Source organism: Phacochoerus africanus, chromosome 7 (genome assembly GCF_016906955.1).
Source record: "Phacochoerus africanus isolate WHEZ1 chromosome 7, ROS_Pafr_v1, whole genome shotgun sequence".
Lineage (NCBI taxonomy): Eukaryota > Metazoa > Chordata > Mammalia > Artiodactyla > Suidae > Phacochoerus > Phacochoerus africanus.
In genome coordinates this window covers 82259882-82283896 of record NC_062550.1, presented here as the reverse complement: position 1 = coordinate 82283896, position 24015 = coordinate 82259882, and the positions used below count along the sequence as shown (strand labels likewise).

General features: G+C 39.7%; 2 protein-coding genes across 10 annotated transcripts in view; one reads left to right on the top strand and one right to left on the bottom strand.

Moving 5' to 3' along the window:
* The window catches only part of PFKM (phosphofructokinase, muscle), a 48243-nt gene extending 39534 nt beyond the window's left edge, over window positions 1-8709 (bottom strand). Inside the window, exon 1 of one of the 3 annotated variants that reach the window (XM_047788089.1) lies at window positions 8691-8709. The gene's annotated coding sequence lies outside the window, so the exon portion shown is untranslated. Of the gene's footprint in view, window positions 1-4614; window positions 4634-7455; window positions 7475-8690 lie in introns of those variants that run through there. The other 2 variants (XM_047788084.1, XM_047788088.1) reach the window with 2 other exon arrangements.
* An 89-nt stretch (window positions 8710-8798) lies between these two features.
* The window catches only part of SENP1 (SUMO specific peptidase 1), a 52410-nt gene continuing 37193 nt past the window's right edge, over window positions 8799-24015 (top strand). Inside the window, exons 1-6 of one of the 7 annotated variants that reach the window (XM_047788097.1) lie at window positions 8888-9509; window positions 13427-13474; window positions 15214-15344; window positions 16411-16495; window positions 17312-17353; window positions 21810-21969. In XM_047788097.1, coding sequence (XP_047644053.1) covers window positions 9458-9509; window positions 13427-13474; window positions 15214-15344; window positions 16411-16495; window positions 17312-17353; window positions 21810-21969 — 518 coding nt within the window. In that variant the 5' untranslated portion in view covers window positions 8888-9457. The other 6 variants (XM_047788090.1, XM_047788093.1, XM_047788094.1 and 3 more) reach the window with 6 other exon arrangements.

Below are 24015 nucleotides of genomic sequence, written 5' to 3'. Positions count from 1 at the left end.
AAACAGGAAATAGCATAGTATGGCCCCATGTATTCAGTCAACAAATATTGAGCACCTATTACATATTAGGGACTGTTCCAGACTCAAGGGGATCCAGGATTGGGAAAAATAAACAAACAAACCTGTCTGTCCTCAAGGAGCTTACACCACAGTGAGGAAAGTAGATAATGAAAAAATTAGTCAAGTAGTAATAAACGCTTTGAAGAAAAATAGGAATTCCGTTGTGGATCATCAGGTTAAGGACCCAACATTGTGAGGATGTGGGTTTGAACCCTGGCCTTGCTCAGTGGGTTAAGGATCTGGCATTGCCATAAGCTGCTGCGTAGGTCGCAGATGCAGCTCAGATCTGGTGTTGCCGTGGCGTGGCGTAGGCTGGCATCTACAGCTCCAATTTGAAACCTAGGCTGGGAACTTCCATATGCCACAGTGTGGCCATACAAATAAATAAATAAATAAATACTTAAAAAAATAAAAAAGAGAGAAATAAAGCAGGGCAAAGAAGCAGAGCAACAAGAGTGCTATCTTAAGTAAGGAGTTCTGGAAAAACCTTGCTAAAATGATATTCTAGGAAGAAGTCTGAACAAATAAGACAGAAAACCAGGCTACCATTTGGAGGGACAGTTTTCAGATGGGGAGAATAGCAAATGCAAAGATTCTGGGGCAAGAAGAAGTTTGAGTCATACCAGAAGAGCAGCAAGATTCCCCCTGGACCAGAATCAGAATCGTAAATGGGTCACCATGAGTAGGTGGGGTGATGTTGTGAACCATAGGCAGCAATTAGGTACGGGTCTCTTCCTGGGTTAAAACAAGTATCTGGTCCTCTCACTTCCACAAAACCCCTGGAGCTCATCAAGTCATTACCTGACTAATACGCTCTTACCTGTTTTCCTCCACTAGAATGTAAGCTCCCTGAGGACAGACCCTGGGCATGAACACAAAGCCACTGTCTGCGCTGGAGGACCATCCCTAGCTGGGGTACGATGACCCTTGGAAACACCGCAGCCTCTGTTAGCCACTAATATTAAAGTTTCTGACACAGGGCACTGGATTAAGACAAAGGTTCTTGGTTTCAGTCCAGCAGATTCAGCACCACCTGGATCCTTGTCAGAAATGCAAATTCTTAGGCCCTACCTGGGACGTACTGAATCAGAAACTCTAGGGGTGGGGCACAGCAATTTTTTTTTTTCTTTTTAGGACCCCTGCAGCATATGGAAGTTCCCAGGCTAGGGGTCTAATCAGAGCCATAGGTTTCGACTTATGCCACAACCACATCAATGCCAGATCTGAGCTGCGCCTGTGACCTACACCACACAGCTTGCAGCAAGGCAATGCCACATCCTTAACCCACTGAGTGAGTCCAGTGATTGAACCTGAATCCTCATGGCTACTAGTCAGGTTCTTAACCCACTAAGCCACAACGGGAACGACAGCAGTGTGGTTTAACAAGCCCTCCAGGTGATTCAAATGCACAATAAAGTTTGAGAACCATTGTTCTCAGTTGTGGAGGTCTAAGAACACCATCACTTTAAGAATAAATCTGCATGTCTCAAAGGGTTGGATGGTTCCTATGGAGTAATTTCTGCCAACTGGGATCAAATTCTTGAGAAAGTTAGCTCAGGGAAGAGATTACAGGTAACAAAATGACCCCTACTACATGTTGAAGCACAACTTTTTTTTTTTTTCCTGTCTTTTTAGGGCCACATCTGGGGCATGTGGAGGTTCCCAAGCTAGGAATCGAATTGGAGCTACGGCTGCAGGCCTTCGCCACAGCCACAGAAATGCAGGATCGGAGCCGTGTCGGCAACAAACACTACAGCTCCTGGGAACGCCAGATCCTTAACCCACTGGGTGAGGCCAGGGATTGAACCTGTGTCCCCATGGATACTAGTCAGGTTCCTTTCCACTAAGCCATGACGGGAACTCAATGAAGCACAACTTTCAAGTCATGATAAGGGCAGAGATAAACAAAATCTTCAGCTGAGGTACAGAGACTCAAGCCTGGACCAGACATACTTTTTCTTTTCGTAAAGAACAAGTTTTGGGGGATATCAGAGAAGGCAAATAATCACTATATAAGACAATCTTGGGTGTCTTTCATCTCAGACCTGTTAACACCTCATGGAACATAATGTGAAAAGCCTGGCTGTTTAGCAAGTCCAAGGGATATAGTTTAGGCTCTTAAATACATTTCCCTGGGTTAACTGATCATTTAAAAGGGGACCACCAAGAGATGGGTGGTTCAAGAGGATAAATAAGATAATCTCTATTAATCAATGGAAGATGAAAAATGTGTTTTATATATTTTTTTTAAACTGGTGTCCTTGCATATTCAACTGGAAGAAGAGCATCTGTAAAGTTATTTTCCCACACAATGATCTTTCCAAATTAGTTGACATTGTAAAAACCCTGAGCATTTTAGCTTCATGAAAACTCAAGTTCTTTGGAGCTGGCCCTAGAAAGTTGGGCTCAAGAGGTCAATGATGAATAGTGACTAGGTTGAGATTAAGGCAATTTTGATTGAGGAAGAGCTCCCACTGATTTTCCTTCAGCAATACAGGCTTTTGGGTTACTTTAGCATAGTCTCTGTATCTCTAATGCAGAAAGCAAGTATACCTGTTTGGAGGGAGCCTGAGCTGGAGGAAGCGACCATCTCCACATACCACTTGTACTCACAACGTTGGGGTTACTTTGCATCCTGGTCTGCATAACCACCCAAGGTGTGAGTGTACTACCAAAGGAACAGAAAGTTGGTTGGGGGGCGGGGGGCATGGGCAATGCTGGTGACAGTAGCCTAGATTAAGCAAAGAATATGATAGGAAGGTCTTATGCTTGGGCAGGGAAGCTGTGAAACAAAAGACAGATGGGTGTAACACTATTCTCTTGGCACACTCCCCTGTTTGCAGCCCAATAAGAAGAGGGGAGGAACTTCTTCTGTGGTGGTGCGGCGAGTCCAACTAGCATCGATGAGGGTGCGGGTTCAATTCCTGGCCTTGCTCAGTGGGTTGGGGATACAGTGTTGCTGTGAGCTGTGGTGTAGGTCACAAATGTGGCTCGGATTCCACGTTGCTGTAGCTGTGGCGTAGGCGAGCAGCTTTGCTCTGATTTAACACTTAGCCTGGGAACTTCCGCACGCTGCAGGTGCAGCCCTAAAAAAGAACAAAAAAAAAAAAAAAGGAAAAGAAGAGGGGAGGTTTCTGCCCAGGGGAAGCTTTAGGTCTAGTGGGCAGCTGGATCTGCTGGACCAAGGACTGGCCCACAGAGCTGCCTGCTCCCCCTGAGCATTTGTCCTGGAGATAGTTGTACCACATTCTCAGCTATCTGGGAATATAAACCACCATCCTTTACAAAGGTTAGGGGCCTAGGACCCCTTGCTGTGCCTCAGTGCAGGACCAAGTAACTTCCTTATGTTTGGAATTGATCCTCTATAGGCCAGAAACACACACACACACACACACACACACACACACACACACAGCCTACCTCAATATAGTACAGGATGATCTGTCTATACTGATGGTCAGGGAGTTAGAAAAAAGGAGCTGCAGCTGTTTCCCTTCCAGGTGTGAGGCCAGAGCTCAGCACCTCCATACCTGGCTTCACTTTACAGAGCAAGGAGCAGAGTATCCTGAATGGAGTCCCTATAAACTTTTTCAGGCTAGCACCAACAACAGTGGAACATCAGGGCAGGGTTTTGGGGGTTTGGGGCATCAGTATCTCTGGGCTCACCTCTGCCAATCATACTATTTGAGGCTGACTTCCTCACTCATAACCTATAGAGCTGCACTGCCTAGACTGAGGAATGGAGCAAGGCAGTGCCATTAACCATTCCACCAAAGCAGGTAACCACTCTTGCCCCCTCAAATCCCTCCCCAACCCAGGAGCCAAAATGATATTTTTAAAACATAAATATGATTCTGTTACTCTTCACTGATGTCCCATGGCTTGGGGATGGTAAGACCTAGAAGGCATGACAGGTTTTGCCTCTTCTACTATCTTCATAGTCAGCTCTCCAGCTACTCCTTTCCTCTCACTCAGGTCATTCTGGCCTCTCTACTCCTCCAGTGAACCAAACTCCTCATTCAGAGCCTACTGTCCCTTTTTCCAGGAAGCTCTTTCCCCTTTGCCTGGCTAGTACATGCTCATCTCACAGGTCTTCCTGAGAAAAGGTCTCCCTGACTTCTCAGGCAGGTTCAGTCCCCTGTTTTACACTCTGACTGCATGGTACTATTTTCCTTCATTGCACTAGCTTTATTCTGGTTATCTAACCATGGGTGTGATTATGTGATTCCTGCCTTACTCCAACAAGACTATAAACTTCGTGAGGGCAGGCAATGTACCTGCTTTGTTTACTTTATTCCCAGTGCCAAGTACAGTGTCTGACACAGTGTGTGCTAAACAAGTTTTCTTGTAGGACCAAAAAGAAGGAGGGAGAGAAGGAGGAAGGTAGGAAGGAATGAAGAAAAGGAGGGAAGGAAAAAAGGGGGGAATGAAGAAGGGAAACAGCCAGGGAGAAAGGCAGAGAAGGAGGAATGGAGGCTCCAACAGTGTGAACTGGGAAAATATCTGATTCCCCATCTCTAATGGAGAGCTGGAAGGGTTAAATGTAGCTCTTACCTGAGGCCTCAATGCTTAAAGGCAGAAGTTGAACATCAAAATTTTGTCCATAGGATAATGCTGAGTTCAGACCACAGAAGCAGGTCCAATTGGGTCACCAGAGCAATGGAGGTCTAAGGTGAGTATGAGGTGCAGAGCAAAATGAGAATGGGAAAAGCAGGGAAGAAGAGGGCAAATAAATAATCTACACAAATTCAGGAAACTGTAGGACAAGTCCACCAGCTGGGCTTTTTCTTTACCTAGCAGCTTTTTAAGCACGAGCAAAGCAAGCCTGATTAAAGGGACACAGACCACACTCAGTTGCCATATATAGATATGATTGTTCCAACAGCTTAATAAATTGGGATTCTTGGATATAAACCCTCTTCTTGTGAGTCTGGTTAACTCTAGGTACACTAAGGAGACTGAAACAAGTTAGAGTGTATGCCATTTCAAAGCTTAGGACTGGATCCTGGACCATGGTGCCCTGCTGACAGGCTGGACTCAGTGACGCTCTGCTTAAGCAGTTACCTGGACCCTCCCTTTCCTACATCTCCAAGGCTTCCTCTTTTGAAATGCAACATTTTTGAACCAAAGTTATCAAGCTCTAAACTTACACACTGTCTCCTATTATCTCCCTTCTTGATTGTCATCTCCTGGGGGACAGGGCAAGCATCTAGTTCATTTCCTCACCTCCTACTGAGTCTATACAGTGACTTCAAATAGTAAGTGCTCAAAAAATTTGGAATAAATATCTGTATTTCATAGGTGGTAGGAGTGATTACTCCAATGAATTTGTTAACTTCTGGAGGAAAATCTTTTAGACTCAAATTCCTTCTGAAACTACCAGGAGTTGGGCTAAATAATCTCTAAGGTGTCTCCAAACTGTAAACTACTGGGACAATGACAAGGTTATGTTGTGTGTGTGTGTGTGTGTGTGTGTGTGTGTGTATTTAACAACCTATCATTTCTAATGCACTATTCGGTTCATGGTGGGAACTCAATAAATGTTTGCAGTGAACTGACTCCAATACAAATATATACATATAAATAAATACAGATGTATACTCCAATACAGAGATATATATAATTATATATAAATGCATATATAATTTTCTTTTTTAAGGCCATTCCCGCAGCATATGGAGAGTCCCAGGGTAGGGGTCTAATCAGAGCTACAGCTGCCAGACTACACCACAGAAACAGCAACCAGATCTGAGCCATGTCTGCGACCTATACTACAGCTCACAGCAATGCCGGATCCCTAACCCACTGAGAGAGGCCAGGGATCGAACCAGCAACTTCATGGTTCCTAGTCAGATTCGCTTCCACTGTGCCACAACAGGAATGTCTGACTCCAATACAGATATATTAAGTTGAGAAGAAACACAGAGATAAATTCCTGAAGTTTCATACAAACTGCAAAAGAGTTGGACACTACAAAGTATATAAGAGAAATTTGTTATTTAATGGATTCTGAAGGTGAAATTTTTTTTTTTACAGTATCTGGAATCACTTCGTAATATAATAACTCCTTAATTTAATCCTGTTTTTTTTTTTTTTCTTTTTACAGCCACGCCCATAGCATATGGAAGTTCCAGGGCCAGGGGTTGAATCAGAGCTGCAGCTGCCAGCCTACACCACGGCTTGTGGCATCACTGGATTATTAACCCACTGAGTGAGGCCAGGGATCAAACCTGCATCCTCACGGACACTGTGTTGGGTTCTTAACCCGCTGAGCCACAACAGAAACTCCCCTTAATTTAATCCATTTTTAAGTTTCACAGTTTTACGTATCAAGGTAGCCAATAATAGGATAAACCAGATTAGCAGCTTACAGTTATGAGGGTGCCAACAGACTTAGCCCTGACCAAGCTATTCTGCACAGAGGGAAGTCCTTCTTTACATAGTTTTGCAGATGTTCAGCACCCCGCCCCCAGCACACATACATTTTTCCCTCTTGTCTTAACTCTTATTTCAAATCTGGTAGATCTATCCTACTTTATAATGCTGTGCATACATTTTTCACTTTCCAATACTCCTTTCCACATTCCTCCCCCTTGTTTAGCCACATGCCTCACCATTTTCAAAAACATGTATGCCTTCCACAGTGTGTGGATCATCCATAGTATCTAGACTCTTCAAGGTGTCTGTCTTGGGTGACTTTTGTATGAGCAGGCTGGAAGTTGAAGCTTCCCCAGATAAGAAGCACTATATCTAGGTCACCCTCAAGGTGGGATTCAGGGAGGGGAGTGCTCCTTATTCTCTTTCACTTTCTCTATGACTCTCATCTAGTTGTCTAGGGATGTTTTCCCCCCACCCCCAATAAATCCAGGGAAAAATTAGAGAAGTAATGACTCTTATCAACAACTATCTTACCTCAAAAAGGTTCTACTCCTTTGACAAAATTGGGGTAAAAGCAGAACACATAACTAGGAACTTTGAGACTGAGGTGGAAGAGAAAGCCATTTTTCTTTGGGACACTATTTATCTTATAGGTTTTGGAGTATCAATTAAAATGGCAACAAGGGCTCTCACAAATGAACCTGGAAAGGTTGAAATAATTCACAAAGGACAGAGAAATCAAGTACAAGCTCAATACTATAAATCTTGTTCTCCCTTAACTCCCGAGTCCTCCCTATCTGCTTGGGGCCTATCCCCACATATCATGCCAAAATCTCACCTGATACTTATACAAGGAAAAGACCATCATAAATGTTTTATCATAGTGGAGATGGAATACACAAGGTCAGTTGACTGCTAAAGCCCGCCTCTACACCAGTTAAGTGTCATCTCCTGTACTGAGAGTCCCTGCAAGTGAACCCATTCTGTCACTGGAATATGATCAGGAGACAATGGTACCTGTTCTCTGAGGAGTCCTGACTAACTGGCGAGACTGAACCACACACATGAAAAATTTCAGATGGACTTCCTCTTTATGCATGCCTCCTAGAAATAGAGACAAAGTTTAATGCAAATCAACAGATCTGTGCAATGATTAAAATGGACAAAAGTGACATGGACCAGGTACATTTAAGACTAATAGGCCTTAGGACTTGACAGTATAAAATGTCAGCATATGAACTGATACATATAATCTACTTTTATATATTTGACAGGACAAGATATCCTAAAGTCAGCAAGCACCTCTCCACCCCACCCCCAGCAGCTGAGAGTAGCTAAAAGGCTGGGGGCCTCCAGAGGCTTCCCTTCTTCCAGTCTGAGGTCACAGACCAGGACTGTCACCTGAGTCTAGAGAGCTTACTCAGAAGCATTTCTCTAAGGCTTCTAGACATGGCCTGGGTTCCAAGGCCCACCAAGCTGATGGGCTTGGTAACAAGTCTGAATGAACATACATATTTCTTCTCATTATTTTCTCTTAAAAATTACAGCACAGATTAAGTTAATTGATTCAGTCCAGCAACAGCAACACTGGCCATTTAATTCTTCAGAGAGCAGAATCCTGGGTTGTTTCCCTGAGAGCTTTCCTCACACCTCCCGGAGGGGCATTTCAAACTGCTCCAAAGTTCTGGAAGTTTCTACACATTTCCAGCATCTAACCTAAGCCAATTCCAAGCAGGTTTTTTTGTGCCTTTTTTTTTTTTCTTTTCCCCAATGGCCAATCAAGCTTGATGTGGTGCAAAGGAGTATATAGAAGTGCAAGTTAAAAAACTCTGTTTCCTAGTCTCAAATCTGCCATGTGCTTTATAGCCTTGCGAATGGTTCCATTTCTCTGAAACTCTTAGACTAAATCATCTCCAATAACCTCTGCAAGCAGTAATGTTTTGTGATTCTCAATAAAACATGACATAGCCTCAGCTATATTTAGCTCCTCAGGTTTACATCTGTCAAGGTGGCCACAGGCTGCCGCAGATCGAGGGTCAAAGCAACGAGCTGCCATGGAAACCAGAGCCTAAGCAAAAAACCGCCAGGCGGAACCAGAAAGCAACGGGTGAGGGGGCCGAGGGAACAGAGAAAAGCGTAGGACGAAGGGCACACTAACAGTATTCCCAGAACGAGAAAAAGCTCAAGATGAAAGGGAAACGGGGAAATTATAACTACAGCCTTAGATGCTCCCTTGACTTATCAGGCCTTACCACACTGCGCAGGCGTTTCGTAGGTCCTCAACTCTGCTCTTTGACCTCCCGCCCCCCACCCCCTCCCCCGCAGGCCACTGAGCAGCCCTTCCGGCGTTGAGGAGGCGGTTCCGGTTCGCGGCGGTTCCCGGGTTTTGCGTTCCGCGCCCGGCCGGAAACCCCTTCGTATAGCAGCCGGTTCCGGTTCGGTGAGTGGCGGCGGGAAGCTGGGGGAGGGGTGAGGATGGAGGGATCCTGGGCTGGGAGGCAGTGTGGGCCCGGGCCCGGCAACCTGGGTTTGGCTGGGCGGAAGCGGGGACGGCTGTGGGGACGGTGCTTTTTCCTCTGCCCCGCCCCCTGGGACCACCTCCCCTCCCCCCTGCCGTCCGCCGGCTGCGATCTGGCTGGTGGCCGTTAGTTAGCTTTCCCAAGGCCGTTCCTTCAGGCTTCTCCTCCCGCGTCAAGGAGAGGCGGTTTCCTTGCAGTTACGGCCGGTTCCATCTCAACGCCCAGCCCTCGTTGTGAGGAACAGGCAGGTTGGGATTTCGGGGCTTTCCCGCCAGAGCAAGGGCTTCTCTCGGGGGAAGCTGTTTTCACCCGGAAGCTCAGCCTTTCTCTTATACTTGCTTCACCTCCCGCCTTCCTTGAGACCTGAATGGTATTTCTCCGCTACTTCTCCGTCTCACGTAAACATTTCTCCAACTCTTTTACTCTGTGGTATCTCCCTGAGATGTGATATCGCTAGTGCCACCATCAGAAAGAAACGTCGGGACCCTCCTGCCCAGGTTATGAAAATCCCCTTAACTGCCACTGTTTGCTTACCTGGCTCATCGCCTCCTGGTAATTCCCTTGAACCGTCTCTTTCTTGGTGTACCCTAACCTGATCTCTCTGGCTATGTGCCCAGTTTCTCTTGAGCTTGGTGATTTCTGTTTATCGGTGCCTCTGCAGTATTTCCACTATCTTGTTAGCACTAACTTGCTCCTTTATCACTTTCACGTCAGCCTTGTTAAAGTCATTTCACTTCACAGTTGGTACGCTTATTTGGGTGGTGGTGATTCTTGCAAAATTTTTTATAAAAATTTTATAAGCCTTTGATTGGCTACCGGCCACTTGACTTAGGGTGTTCCAGTTAGGTGTTTTGGTTGGAGTAGGTCGCATTATCTCCTCAGTCTTTATTTTTTATAGAGATAATTTCTAAGGACTCATGTTGAAAGATAGATTACAGAGTTTGAAATGACAGTTACGGTGAAACCTAGAGCATTTCTTTAAGCGTGATCCCCTAACCTTCCAATTTAGAGACTCCCTTTTCTTGATCTAGTCCCATTTTGAAAGCCTCATTTGTTTTTATCTTGAGAAGCCTCATTCACTTTTACCTAATCCCCATTAATTATACCATAGGTAAAGATGGTGTCCATATCAGTCATCTGATGACAAATCTAGAGGAAGCAAGTGAATTAAAAAAACAGGTTCTTCTACCTCAAGCTAAGGTGATGTAACTCAACTACAGCTTTGGGAGTTTTTCCTTTTCTTTACCTGACTCCTACATCTCCTACCAATTGCACCGGCTTTATTGTCTTGGTGTAAGTGTCTGTTGATGGATCTGGTTTCCTCCAGGGGCCAGTGAGATTCTCGGCCGCAGGGACCAGTTCTTATTCAGCTTCGCAGCCGCAGGACCCTGTATTACTGGTGCACAGTAAATGTTTGTATATGAGGGAAAGCGAGTCCTTTCTGTTTAAGGTGTTAGAGTCTGGAGAGATTTCATGTAAAAAGGTGGGAAAAAATACGTAATTATATAGTACAAACTGTTTCATAATGTTCCAGAGTTCATAGTAGGATGATTCATATGATTACTTCTACAACTTTCTCATATAAATTGTTCTGTAAAGCTAATTTTACAGCACCCTCTCCTCAGTATATACTTTCTGTAATTTCATCATAGCTCCAAACATTCATTTTTATTTTTTAAATTTTATTTTATTTATTTTTTGTCTTTTTAGGTCTGCACCCTTGGCATATGGAAGTTCCCAGGCTAGGGGTCGAATTGGAGCTGCAGTTGCTGGCCTATGCCACAGCCACAGCCACAGCAATGTGGGGTAGGAGCTGAGTCTGCAACCTACACCACAGCTCATGGCAGTGCCCGATCCTTTAACCCACTGAGCGAGGCCAGGGATCAAACCTGACTCCTCATGGATACTAGTAGGGTTCATCACTGCTGAGTCACAGTGGGATCTCCCAAACTCTTTGCATGTATGTAAACTTATAAATGTTTTACTGTGCTTACTACATTCCGTTATTGTTAGGACTTTGCCATCTTTTTTTTTCCTTTCAGATTTCCTATTGTTTTGTGTTCAGCTACTTTACCTGACTTCTCCTGAATATCTCTAACTGCTTATGTTCTTTTAGTAAATTAAATGACCAGTGTAAAGTAGGAAATGAGTTACTAGAATACTCATTTTTTAGAGAGAAAAAAATTCTTATGCTTGAAAAAATTTGGTAACATCAAAGGTTCCAGGTCCGGCATTTCATGTTGAGTCTTGGGGTGAAATATCCCTTCTCCCATTGTAATTTCAAAGTGGCATAAAGAAAGTAGGATAAGCACACTGAAGAAGCAGCATGGATTTGTATTAAAATGTGAATATGGGGCTTTAATGATTAAAATTATAAAATAGTGTGGATTCCCAGAGTTAGCTAGGGATTAATTTTATCTTGCTAAAGTTTTATAAATCCTTGTATAAGGATATGTTAAAGGATGTGAAATTTTGTGATTTTTGTTGAAAGAGCATTTGCTTGGAAGTGAGGATGCCTGGATTTTTGTCTTCCCTTTGCCCCATCTTTGTGATTTCAGGCAAGTCACTTAACCTTTCTGAACATAATCAGTAATATTCTGTGATTTTTTGTTTACTCTCCTCTTCACATCTATCTCAGCAATGAAAAGGAAGTTAAAATGGGATTGTTCTACTGGGCACCAGGCTTTCATTTTTTTTATGGCTGCACCCACAGCATATGGAAGTTCCTGGGCCAAGGATTGAATCCGAGCCCCAACTGCAACCTACACTGCCGCTGTGGCAACACTGGATCCTGTAACCCACTGCACTGGGCTGGAAATTGAACCCACACCTCCACAGTGACCTGAGCCTCTGCAGTTGGATTCTTAATCCACTGCACGGCAACAGGAATTCCAAGTTTTATTCTATTTTATTTTTTTGGTTGTGACGTGCAGTGACTTGATGTGAAATCTCGGTTCCCAGACCAGGATTGAACCAGGCCATAGCAGTAAAAGCGCTGAATCCTAACCACTGACCATCAGGGAGCTCCCAACCAGGCTTTTAAGTTGGCAGTCTTCTAAATACAACAAAAAAGACTAGTGATGTCTCCTGGCCCCTGAGCCCCCAGCTCTGGGGGTGGCGGGGACAGGGAGAGAAGAGAGACAAAGTGTCCCAGAGACCTTTGGAAATGCTGAATTGATTGGACAATAGAAAATGATCAAATATTTTAAAACTAAACATGAAAAAACTGTCCTCCCCACCCCTCCACACCCAAGCAAGACATCTGTTTTGAAACTTTAAATACGATAAATATTAAAATTGTAGCCTTAAAAAAAAAAAAAAAAAAAAAAGGCTAGTGGTGACTATTACGGAATGGCCTGAAAGAGAAAATGTGAAAAAGCCACAGCTAGGTTATTGGTTGATAGGATTTTTTCCTTTAATATGGGACCCAGGGGATTAAGCTTTATTAAAAAAGAAGGGGAAAGAATGACCTGGAGAATTACCAGATAGAAACTTTTTAGTAGGTTGAGCATTTCAAATACATTTGAAGCCTAAATCTTAGACTTAAATTCTTTGGGGATCCTCCCTGGCAAGACTAGGTAATCAGATGATTATTCTGCTTAATCTGTACCTAGGCCAAGAAAAGCTCAAGCAGCCCTCCTTTGTGTATGCACTTTGTTATTAGAATCATGAAGGATACCTGTTATCATCATTCTAGTCTCCTTAGAGTGAAGCCCTGATAGTGCTGTGGAATTGATAAAGTGCTCAATCTTTTTAAAAACGTGGTGATAAGATTATGAATATATAAATGTACCATCCCTAGTCTCCTCCTCTTAGAAATCTGCCAAGGAGCCTGTGTGTCAAGGATACATTTATTAACCAGGTTCCTCCAGTTAGGCTTTTAACTTCTTTTTCTGGGCAAGTAAGATATATCAGAGGGGAAAGTAATTTCATATAGGCAAAGGGGGTTTGGTTTACAACCATTTGAATAGGGGAGAAAGTGTTTAGTACAACCACGAGGTATTCCTTGATCGTCCTCGGACTACAGGTAGCTTTATGTTTGAGTGAGTCTTAATAGGACTACCATAAGATCTGGCGCTTGTTAATAAAGTGGTTTAGCCTGAGGTAATAGAGCAGTGGATTGGGAAGAATTTTTAGGTTGTAATTTCAGTACAGTCACTAACTTTATGATTTCATGCAAATTAATCTCCAAAGGTTGGCTTTCCTAACTGCTTCTTGCTGTGATATTCTGTGATTCTTTATGTAGTCCATAATTGCTGTTTAGTATTGCCCAGGTTGCAGAAGTGCTTGCAACTGCCTCAGGCTAGTTTTAGTTCCGGTTCTCTTCCCATCAACTTGCCTTATTACCACCTCATATTTTTCTCCGCTAAGAATACAGGTGTCACTTCTGAGTGGCTTCCTGTTCTATAATTATATGAAAGAGATGTTTGAGAGTGTAACATTTCTATTTTCTGTCTTTTTTTTTATAGGACTTTGTATCTTTGCTAAAGTCAGTGATGTGAAAACACCTGACATGGGTAAGACAGACTCTGAAGTAGTGGTCAATCCTTTTAGCTACTCTGCTTAGTTAAACTGGAGTGAGAGAATAAGTTTTCCTAACATTTTCAATATTTGCACCTTTGTGCTATGGTTTTAAAAGCAATCTCATCCTAATCACGTGATACAGTATACCAATTTTCTTTTGTTTAGGGTAGTGTTTATAGCAGCACTTTAAAGCATTTTCTTATTCATTATATTGAAAAAGCCAGGTATACAGTAGCAAGCATTACTATGAGCCAGGCCTTGTTTTAAGTACTTAAAATATTCTGTTTCATTTAATTTTTTAAAATTGGAGTTCCCTGGTGGTACAGTGGGTTAAGGATTCAGCATTGTCACTGCCATGGCACCAGTTTGATCCCTGGCCCAGGAACTTCCACAGATGCGGTCAAAAAAAGAAAAACAGGACCACCTTACAAGGATACCTAATAGTACCTAATAGGTACTATTATTATCTCCATTATATTGCCAAAGAAACTGAGATGCAGAGGTTAAGAGACTTGCCTAGGGTCACACAATTATAACTGGCAGAGCTAGGATTTAAATTGAGGCAGACTGGTTCCAGGCTCCTTGTTCTTTAGTGCCAGGTCATACTGCCTTCTATATGATAAATAATGTGATTAAGGTAAATTTAAATTTCACTTAGCTAGTGGCATTGAGAATTATGATTGGAACATTTTCCACTATTCGTAGTACTTTGTATCTGTAAAAGGGAATAATATAAGGTCAAGACTAGTAACCAATTTAGGAATAGGTTGATAAATCTATACAGTAGGTCTTTTTTTTTTTTTCTGGCTTAAATTCTATCAATGAGTTTATTTCTTTTTTTTTTTTATATAGTAGGTCTTATAATAATCCCTATGCTCCTTTTAAATCCACATTAGTCTTCTACTGTTGTTGTTTTTTTTTTATTTTTTTTTAATTTTTATTTTCCCACTGTACAGCAAGGGGATCAAGTTATCCTTACATGTATACATTACAATTACATTTTTTTTCCCCACCCTTTGTTCTGTTGCAACATAAGTATCTAGACAAAGTTCTCAATGCTTCTTCTACTGTTTTTTGCTTGGTGTACCTTCTTTTTCCTAGTCATTTGTTTCTCTCTTTTCTCATTGCTGGTATCAGTGTAAGTCAGTGAGTTCCCTTGCTCTCATTTGTTCCTGTTCTAGCTCTTGTATAGTGACAGAGGTCTCAAAAATGACTATCAAGCTTCTGTGACAGTATTATAGTAATTGAGCTAGTCTCTGTTAAGAGCTATATGAATACATTATGCTTTTTGCAGAAGAATTTTTAAAGTGGATTGATTTTTAAAGCACCTTTTTGAATTGAAACAGAAGAATAAATCAGGGTTAAGAGTTATGAATGGTGAAATTTTTGCCCTATTTTTAATTTTTTTTTTCCTACAGTTAAAAAATAGTCAAAATTTTCTTTTGGGAAAATTTCGTTATTTTAAAACTTTGAGTTAAAAACATGTACCATTTGGAACCATTATAAGTAGGTGATTTCAATCAATTCCAAATTAACCAATTTCTGCACACTGGCCTCTTTTTTTGACAGTGACATTTTGAGATTTCTTGCCAATAATTATGAAAGAGGTTTCATTTGACTGTAGAGCTGTCTTTTGGAGATCATTTTTTTGTTTTAGGTGAAAAGATTGGTTCATAGGAAAGCAGCCGTTGAAGAATTATGTGACTTGTACTAATCCAGACTCTTTCCCCAGATGATATTGCTGATAGGATGAGGATGGATGCTGGAGAAGTAACTTTAATGAACCATAACTCCATATTCAAAACCCATCTCCTGTCACAAACAGGTTTTGCAGAGGACCAGCTTTCACTTTCTGACCATCAGGTTAGTAATAATTTTCTTTCCCTAATTAACGCATTATTTTGGCTTAAGTTTTCATCTGATATAGTTTAAATGCCACACTCAAAGCACAAGCATATGTGTAAACTTTTTAGAATCAGTAATTCTAGTATTTGGTATTCTGTTTGATACGTTAAAGTTAAGGACCAAGCTATGTATGAAGTCCTGGAGAACAGTACCTTTTAGAAAACTCATTATTATTCCTCTATTGCAATTACCAATACACAGATGAATGTTCTTTTAAGCTGGGGTCTTAAAATTATTGAGCATTAAATGGGGGAAACTGAAAATATATAGCAGCTCTGAGATTTCTCTGTTCTGTAAAGCTTAGTTTCTTGAAGGACCAGCAGCATCAGCATCACCTGGGAGCTTCTTAGAAATGCAGAATCTCACACTTTACCCTATACCTACTGAATCAGAATCTACACTTTATAAAAAGTCTCCAGTTTATCTATATGTACAGTAAGGTTTGAGGGGCACTATTAATAAAACAGTCTTTCTCAGTAGGAAGCTATTACTAATTCCTATTACACCATTCTTTGTGGTGTGAATCGTCCCCGAATTGCAGAATGTTTAGCATCCTTGGCCTCAAGGCAAGGATGTGTAGCATCTGCCCCCAATAATCATTTTGATATTTGAATGTCTATCCACATATTTCCAGATTTGTGCTGGGGTGCAGGACCACCACTGATTAAGAAATGTCTCTGTAAATTATCAAGAGTCAAAACCAGGTTGATTTTTGTCAGCTACTTTGGCATATGATACAAATGGCTTTCAGAACAGGATATGCTAAATATGTATTACCTTCTAATGAGCATTCTTTGAATTAAGTTGTATAATAGATATTTTGTGCATTTTCACCTTAAATCCTTAATCATTTTATGAGGTTGTATATGTGTTTTCCTTGTTAGTATGTAGTTTAATTTATTTTTAATACATATTAATATAATTACTTATATTAAGTTCTGAAATGTAGTAGTTTCTAATGTAAATTTTTATTCCATTTTTCTGTCAAAAATATGATTTAAGAAAAATCTTTTGTTTTCTTTAGATTTTACCTTCTAGACAAGGAAATTTGGACCGCTCTTACACTTGCTCTGCAAGAAGTACCACTTATAATGCAAATTATTATTCAGGTATGATATATTACTTGGAATCAAGGCATTTCTACCTTTCAGACTCCTAGGAAATTGTGTTTATTGTCTCTAGAAGTGAAAACATTGTCAAAAGCAAAATGGTATCTTTAAAACATCATTTTAATAAGCACTCTCTGAGTGGTTGCTGTAATACTTTACTGATCTAGTCTCAACCAGATATTTTTTAATGAAGAAGGTTTTCTTGGAATCCATTCTCCTGCTCGTCTATTTTGCCATTATAAAAAGCAGTGCAGATTTTTGGTTTTGGTTTTTTTTAAGATACATGTATCCGATGTAAAGGTTATTTGTTTTGTGCTTGTTTAAAGCACAGAGCTAGCCTATTTGTATTCTGCCTAAAACCATAAATCCTAAAAAATTTATTTCTACCCCAGCTTGTCCCTCCATTAGGGCAGGAAATGTTACCTACATGTTTCTGTCTAGCACCTGCCACAGCCATGCTTGCATATTCAAGGGCTTGCCTTTTAACTTGTGATCCATGACAGAAGTCAGCATTCTCTAGGCTATTCCTAGCCTCTGGCCTGCCTGACTTTGCATCTACCCCCTTTCTAAGGTTTGGATTTCCAAAGATCTGGCTCTGTTTTGGGGAAACTAAGAATTTTTTGATAGTTAGCTTCTTGACAGTATGACCCAAGATTATAGTGGTCTTTTCACTCCTCATGCTTTAATCTCCTTACCTGACCAAAGGTATGGGAATATTAGCCATACCATTGAACCTGTCTCAATGAGATTTTTATAAGTTGAGATAATAAATATGAAATGCAAATAATAATTATTGTTGTTATTTGGCTTCCTCAGGATTCTTTGTCAGCAAGATGAGATCTCCTCCCCTAAAAAGACGTTAGTATGATGCTCTTTTAGATTTGTATTATATTTAAATATCATTTAGGTGGGTGGTACTTTACCCTGGGCACTGAATTTCCTCTCCTGGGGTGGGAAATGGCCTCCACATAGTATGTGCATAATTGTATAGAAAAATCAGTTAATTTTTTCAGAAAGTAACTCTGCCATCATTATTGTTGAAAAGGCCTTTCTGATGAGCAGAGAGCCTAAAATATGGTTTGATAGCTCATTATTATTAATCCTAGGGGAAGGACAGTTGAGTGGATAATGAAATAAGATCATTAGTATTTTCTTTTGAATTTAGGTTGTGTTGACTTATAATTTTGTATGCTTATTTACCATTGGACAGAATATTTGGTTTTAGTTTAAAATAACTGCTCAATAATAAACAATCATATATTAGAAAATTATACTCAAATTGATACTCAAAATCTCCTGGCTAACTCAACTCTTACTTAACTCTGTGGTCTTTTCTGTTTTTTATCTGATTATATATCCATGTACACATTGTATGATTCGGAACATAGAGTCTTTTGTTAGCCTAGTAATTTTTTTTTTTTTTTTTACTTTTCTGTTTACCTATTATTCTTCATGTTTACCTTTTTCTATTGATTTCTAATAATCCATGGAATTGATATGCACATTTATAATCTTTTATGTGCAATTCCAAAATCCTAAAAGCTCTGAAAATCAAACTTTTTTCATAATTTACTTGGCATCAAAATCTGACCTGAGCTGAATTCATTACTTGGCGAAAGCTTCATGAACTAATGTTAAACTATTTGTTTTGTCTTTTATTTACCCCTGTAAATATGAATATTTATACATTTCACTGTAGATATATCAGTATGTTTGATAATAGGGTGCTGCTTCAGATTATACTTAGAAACACATTTAGTATATACCAGGTTATCCTTGTAAAATTCCAGAAATCTTTAATGTAGAGACACAATTGGATCCAGGGGGCTGTGATTTAGGATGATGGGCCTGTACCTTCATTTCCTTCATTTTCTCTATGATTTAGGTCCCCTTCATCCTCACCACTTGCAGCTTTTATAAGTAACATAATTTACAAATATTTATTTTTAGCATTTTTTCTTTTAAATTTCAGTAGGCCTTTGATATTCACAAAGGATATATCTGAGATCATCTCAGAGTCCTATTTTGACTATGGTGATATTTAACCAGATTCCTGGCTTCCTACTCAGTTACATGATTCTTGAGGGTTATATATATTTTTTCTATGTTTTTCTTCATACCACAAGTTGATCCCTGTATCAGAATCTTACACCAAAGTTATTATCTCTCACTTAAAGCCCCTTTTTTTAGGAAAAGGAAAGAAAACTAATTCATAACAATTACTTTATACATGATGTTGGCTAGAGAATACCAGCTGTTTAATCCATATTGAAATGGGGATGCTGAGCTATTAGATTAATTTTCTAAATTACAGCCTGAAGCAAAGGATTCAGATTTATGCCTCTGCCAAATTTAATCTAGTCCCTGGCCAAACCACCTTACGGTATGTCATAGACCTCCAGAGTTGCTCCCTGCAATTAGACTTCTAAATCCATGAATGTCAAGGGTCCAGATACTTTTTTCTTTTATAAAGACTTTAATTCAAACCTTTAAACTTTATTCCTTTGCCACACCCAATCTAGTTCATTGCAAGTCCTACAGAATATTGTCTCTGCTGTCACCTGTTCTTTTCTGATAATTATCACATTGATTTCTATGGTCAGTCACCTTAAACCTTACCTCTTGATTGGGCTAGGCATGGGTCCCCAGTTTACCTCCCTTAGTCTTCTCATTCTCCCTATGCTGGTATTTGTCTCCTCTCTCACCTTACTCCTATCTGCTCCTCCACTAAGATGAGAGCAAACCCAAGAAAGTGTTAAACTTTAAAACCTAGAGTCTGGAGCTTTCATTTATTGATTTTCTTGATCTGCCTTTCTATATCAAGCTTTTAAAATATTTGCTTCTCAATCCCAAGATTAGAGTGTTAAAAACATTGATTTCTTTTTTAATTTAGAAAGCAGAGAAAATGCAACACTTTTATTTTAATAAATTAGTGCTGGTCAGACTTTAAGACCTCTTGATTTTATTATGAGAACAATTAAAAAGAAAATTAAAACATTTTAAACCTTAAAAGTAATTTAAGATGAAAAGAAATGATTTTGCTCATGCTTAGAATCATTATTAATGTCTTATCTTTGTAAGATATGTTAAATTAGGTTGAAAAACAGGCATTTAGTAGGTGAGGCAAATTAAAATATCCTGTATTTATGGTAACTAGATAAATCTGAAAGTTAACAGGAGCAACTGATGATTAATAGTAAGTGATTGCTCGACACACTTTTTTTTTTAAATATAAAGTTTCATTATTTCCATAAAAGTATTGCCTGTTCTTGTAGAAAAATTGGTTGTGTTCCATTCCATCATTGGAACACAACCAAAATTAAAATTTTGGTGTATTTTCCTGTAGTTTTGCGTGTGTGTGTGTGTACACGTAATAAATAATCTTATTTGGGCATTTGCAGTCTGACTTCTTAGTGATGACAGAATGCTAGGTTAAACTGACACTAAAAAACAGTGTCTGCAGGAGTTCCTCTTGTGGCTCAGCAGGTGAAGAACCCGACCAATATCTGTGAGGATGCGGGTTCAATCCCTGGCTTTGCTCAGTGCGTTGGGTGGGAATCCACTGTTGCCACAAGCTGTGGTGTAGGTAGAGGATGCAGCTCAGAGAAAAAAAAAAAAGTGTCTACAGCTCTCTGTTGGTCCCTCTCTAGCTTTGCTTGATCTCATTGACCACAGAGCAGTATCCAGTGATTTCACTGAGTAGGGATGGAACCACCTTATTCTGATGAAATAGGTTGCCTGATCCTGTACTTTTCCCTTGAATTTTAAAGCCAGAGTCTCTGTCAGGTGCCATTGAGGCAGCTATATTGGCTTATCCTTAGTCTCAGATTTTATTTGCATTTATTTGCATTGTCAGGGTATTTTATTTGCATTTATTTGCATTGTCAGGGTATTTGCATTTTTGGTAGACTTACTCCTCAAGTAGACATCTCTAGTTAGATCATTCCCTAGTCAAATTTTAGCAAAAAAAAAAAAAAGTGTGACAAAGATTTCTACTGCTGTTCTTTGCATTTAAAGATAATGATTTTCAGGTCCTTTAATGAAACTCATTTTCATTAGCCTCATGTTTCTATTCTTGTAATAATAGTGATAGATGTTAAGCATGGGTATTGATACCAAGGGAAAAGGTTATGATTTATTTTGAAAGTAAATTTAATTTAATTATTAGATTAGGTCATTCACTACGTCAACTAGTATTAGTACCAGCCAAGCCAAGCACTGCTACTTTTTTTATACCTTATTTCCCCTAAAGTCTGATATCCTGATCAGCAAAAACAAAAACCCATTACACCAAACTTAACGTTTTTGTCAGTTGCCTTACTTTTTGTATAGAATACCAAAAACTACATTATGTATTTTGAATGACATAAGTACATAATATTGTGCAAAGTTCTGTAGTAATATGCTTTGAAAGAGGATCTTCAGAATAATGTTGGCATTAGACAAAAATTCAGGAAGTAGAAAATTACATTGTTACCTTTCCACTGGCGCTCCTCAGAGGTCTGTAGCCTAACTTTTGAAGTTACTTTGAAGATACTGTTTTAAATTGTTCAATCCTGCTGTTAGGGAGGGGAGGGTATAAAAATTATTCTACTCCTAGCTGAAATTTTGAAAGATTTTTATCACCCCAGTTTGTAAGCCAGAAGTCAAAAAATTCAAATAATAATTAATCCTTACTCAGTCTGACTGCAGTAGCAAGCATTGGAATATTGATATGTCTGACGATCATAACATTAAGTGACTAAAGGTTATCATGCCAGAACCAAATGCATATGACAGGTCCTTCCTGCCATAAGCCGGCCAGAATAAGCAGCAATTGGGTTATCTCTGCTCTTATACAGAGCCCTTGAGTCGTGAATATGGTAATTTAACACAAGAAAGTGACACCAGCTGCTTATTAAGCAATAACTGTTGTTCATTTGAATTACAATTCTCCTTGGCCCTCCACTGCTTTCTTACTGGTCTGGCCTACCTTCTTTCAGGCCCAGGCCTGGGAGTGCTTGCAAGATATAGTTGGGGTAAAATGTTGACTTTTGGTGGACACCACGGAGTCACATTGATGCAGATAAGGCACATGGCTGTGGCAGGATTCAGCTCCTTCATCAATTTTCAGGTTAGTATGGCTGAATCAATTATAGTTTGTAGAAGTTCCCTTACTACAGACTTTACTGGCAGTTGAGACTGGGATCTTTCTTCCGTGAGAGACATGGTGATATGCCACATTGCTTTGGAATACAATGTTGGACATGGTTGCAGTCATGTGGAGAACCACTGTAGGTATTTGTTTAATTTATCCCAACTTTTCTTCTTTTAGACAACCCTTCCTCAGACAGTTTTCTTGGCTCAGGAGACCTAAGAACCTTTGGCCAGAGTGCAAATGGCCAGTGGAGAAATTCCACTCCGGCATCAGGTTCAACTTTACAGAAATCAAGAAACAGCCGAAGTCTTTACCTCGAAACCCGAAAGACCTCAAGGTAAGTGTTCTGGCTATTTAGTTCACAAGCCCTTCCTCCAATATAAGAGAAAATGGCTATTAAGATAGTTGTTATATTGGCATTTTTTGAAAGTAACACCGTTTTTGAACTTTAAACCATAGAGATATGGACAAATGTATTTTGAACTTTCAACTCTTTATTTGGTGCTGAATTTTGGTGATAGCCAAATTTTATCACTAGAGGGAGGAAAAGAGTTTTCAGGAAATCTTGGTGGATATCAGCATATTGGGACCCTTCAAGATCAGTATGGCTGTTATGAACCTTAAAGTGTAAATGGATCAGCTTCTGCAACTTTAGTAGCAAAGAAACCACATTTCATTTTGTAGGCTCTCACATGAGCAGAGACCTTATTTTAAACCAAATCAGCCTTATGGCTCATGGCCTTAGACAACTACTTCTATTAGAAAATACAATCACAAAAACTTTATCTTATTTTGCCCAACTTAATAAGCCCTGCCTATTCCTTCACCAAACTTATATGGATTATTAAAGGCAGATGAAATTTGGCTTGGAAACTTTCCCTCAAGTACTTTATTATATTAATATAGTAAAATATTTTTTCTCTCTTAATATGGTATTTGTGACTTCTTAAATATTACTCTGGTAATGGATTTTAGGAATGTGGGATCAGTTACTACTTAGTAAAAGCTAAGCTTTCTGGTGTTGATTAAAACCAACAAGATGGTTTTTATCTTATTTTATGATTATCAGCACATGGACTCTGGAAACGTGTGAGAGTACTCCCAGAGATTGTCTTCCCCACTTCTTAATATTTTTAAAAATTATGTAAGAATTCATTAATACTCTCACATAAAAATTAAAGCATTGCTGATAAAGCCAAAGATCCCTTGACCACTACTCGCAGTCTTAGTCCCTTCACCACACTGTGTTTCCTTCCAAATCTTTTCCAATGCTTATTTCTCTTCACTCTCTCTTACTTATATATAGCATGATATATATGCTATGTAATTCTATAACATGTATAATATTTTGTCTTCATTAAAGATTTTCTGTACACATCATTTGGCAAGTTTCTTTTTTACTCAATAATGCCATACTGTTATTTTTTTAAGTAACATTGTTACAGAAACATCGCACATGATTTGTATAAAATTAGAAAACACAGATAAGCACAAATATAAAAAAAGTCATATTCCCACCTGTCAGACATCACCTCTGTAATGTCTTAGTACATCTTTTTCCAGATACTTTTCTCAGTTTACACACTTTTTTTTTTCCAAAAATAAGTTCATACTATGCATACTCTTGTAATCTGCTTTTTTTCTTTTCTTTTTTCTTTTTACAGCTGCACCTGAGGTATATAGGAGTTCCCCGGCTAGGGGTCACATCTGAGCTTCAGCTGTAGTCCTATGCCACAGCCACAGCAACCCCGGATCTGAGCCACATTTGCGACCTACTCCATGGTTTTTGGCAACACTGGATCCTTAACCCACTGAGGCAAGGCCAGGAATCAAACTCACATCCTCATAGAGACTACATGGTGTCCTTAACTGGCTGGGCCACAATGGGAGCTCCATAATCTGCTTTTTCAATCAGTCGTCTTCTCTTTTTCATTCACTCAGTAAATTTTATCTTGTACACTGAATAAATTATATTTAAATTTTTCTAGTTGACCCAAAAGTATCTTTATAGCTAGTTTGTCTAAACCAGTATCCAGTCTAGAACTGCATCTGGTAGTTCATCACCCTTAGGTCTCATACAGTCCAGAACAGCTTCCCTTTTTTTATGACAAAACTTTTTATGCATTATGTTCCACTTTTTGAATTTGACAGGTTGCTTCTTCATAATATCATTATTTTGTCCTCTATCCTCTATATATTTTATAATCTATATTTTTGACTTGAATAAAAACCAGTGCTGTGTTACATCACATTAGAAAACCTACAATGTCTGATTCCTATCACTGATGGTGTTGGATTGACCTCTAGATTAGGGTGATAACACTCTGGTTCTTAATTGTACAGTTAAGTTTTTTTCTCTCTTGTGACTAGAATGTATTTTAAA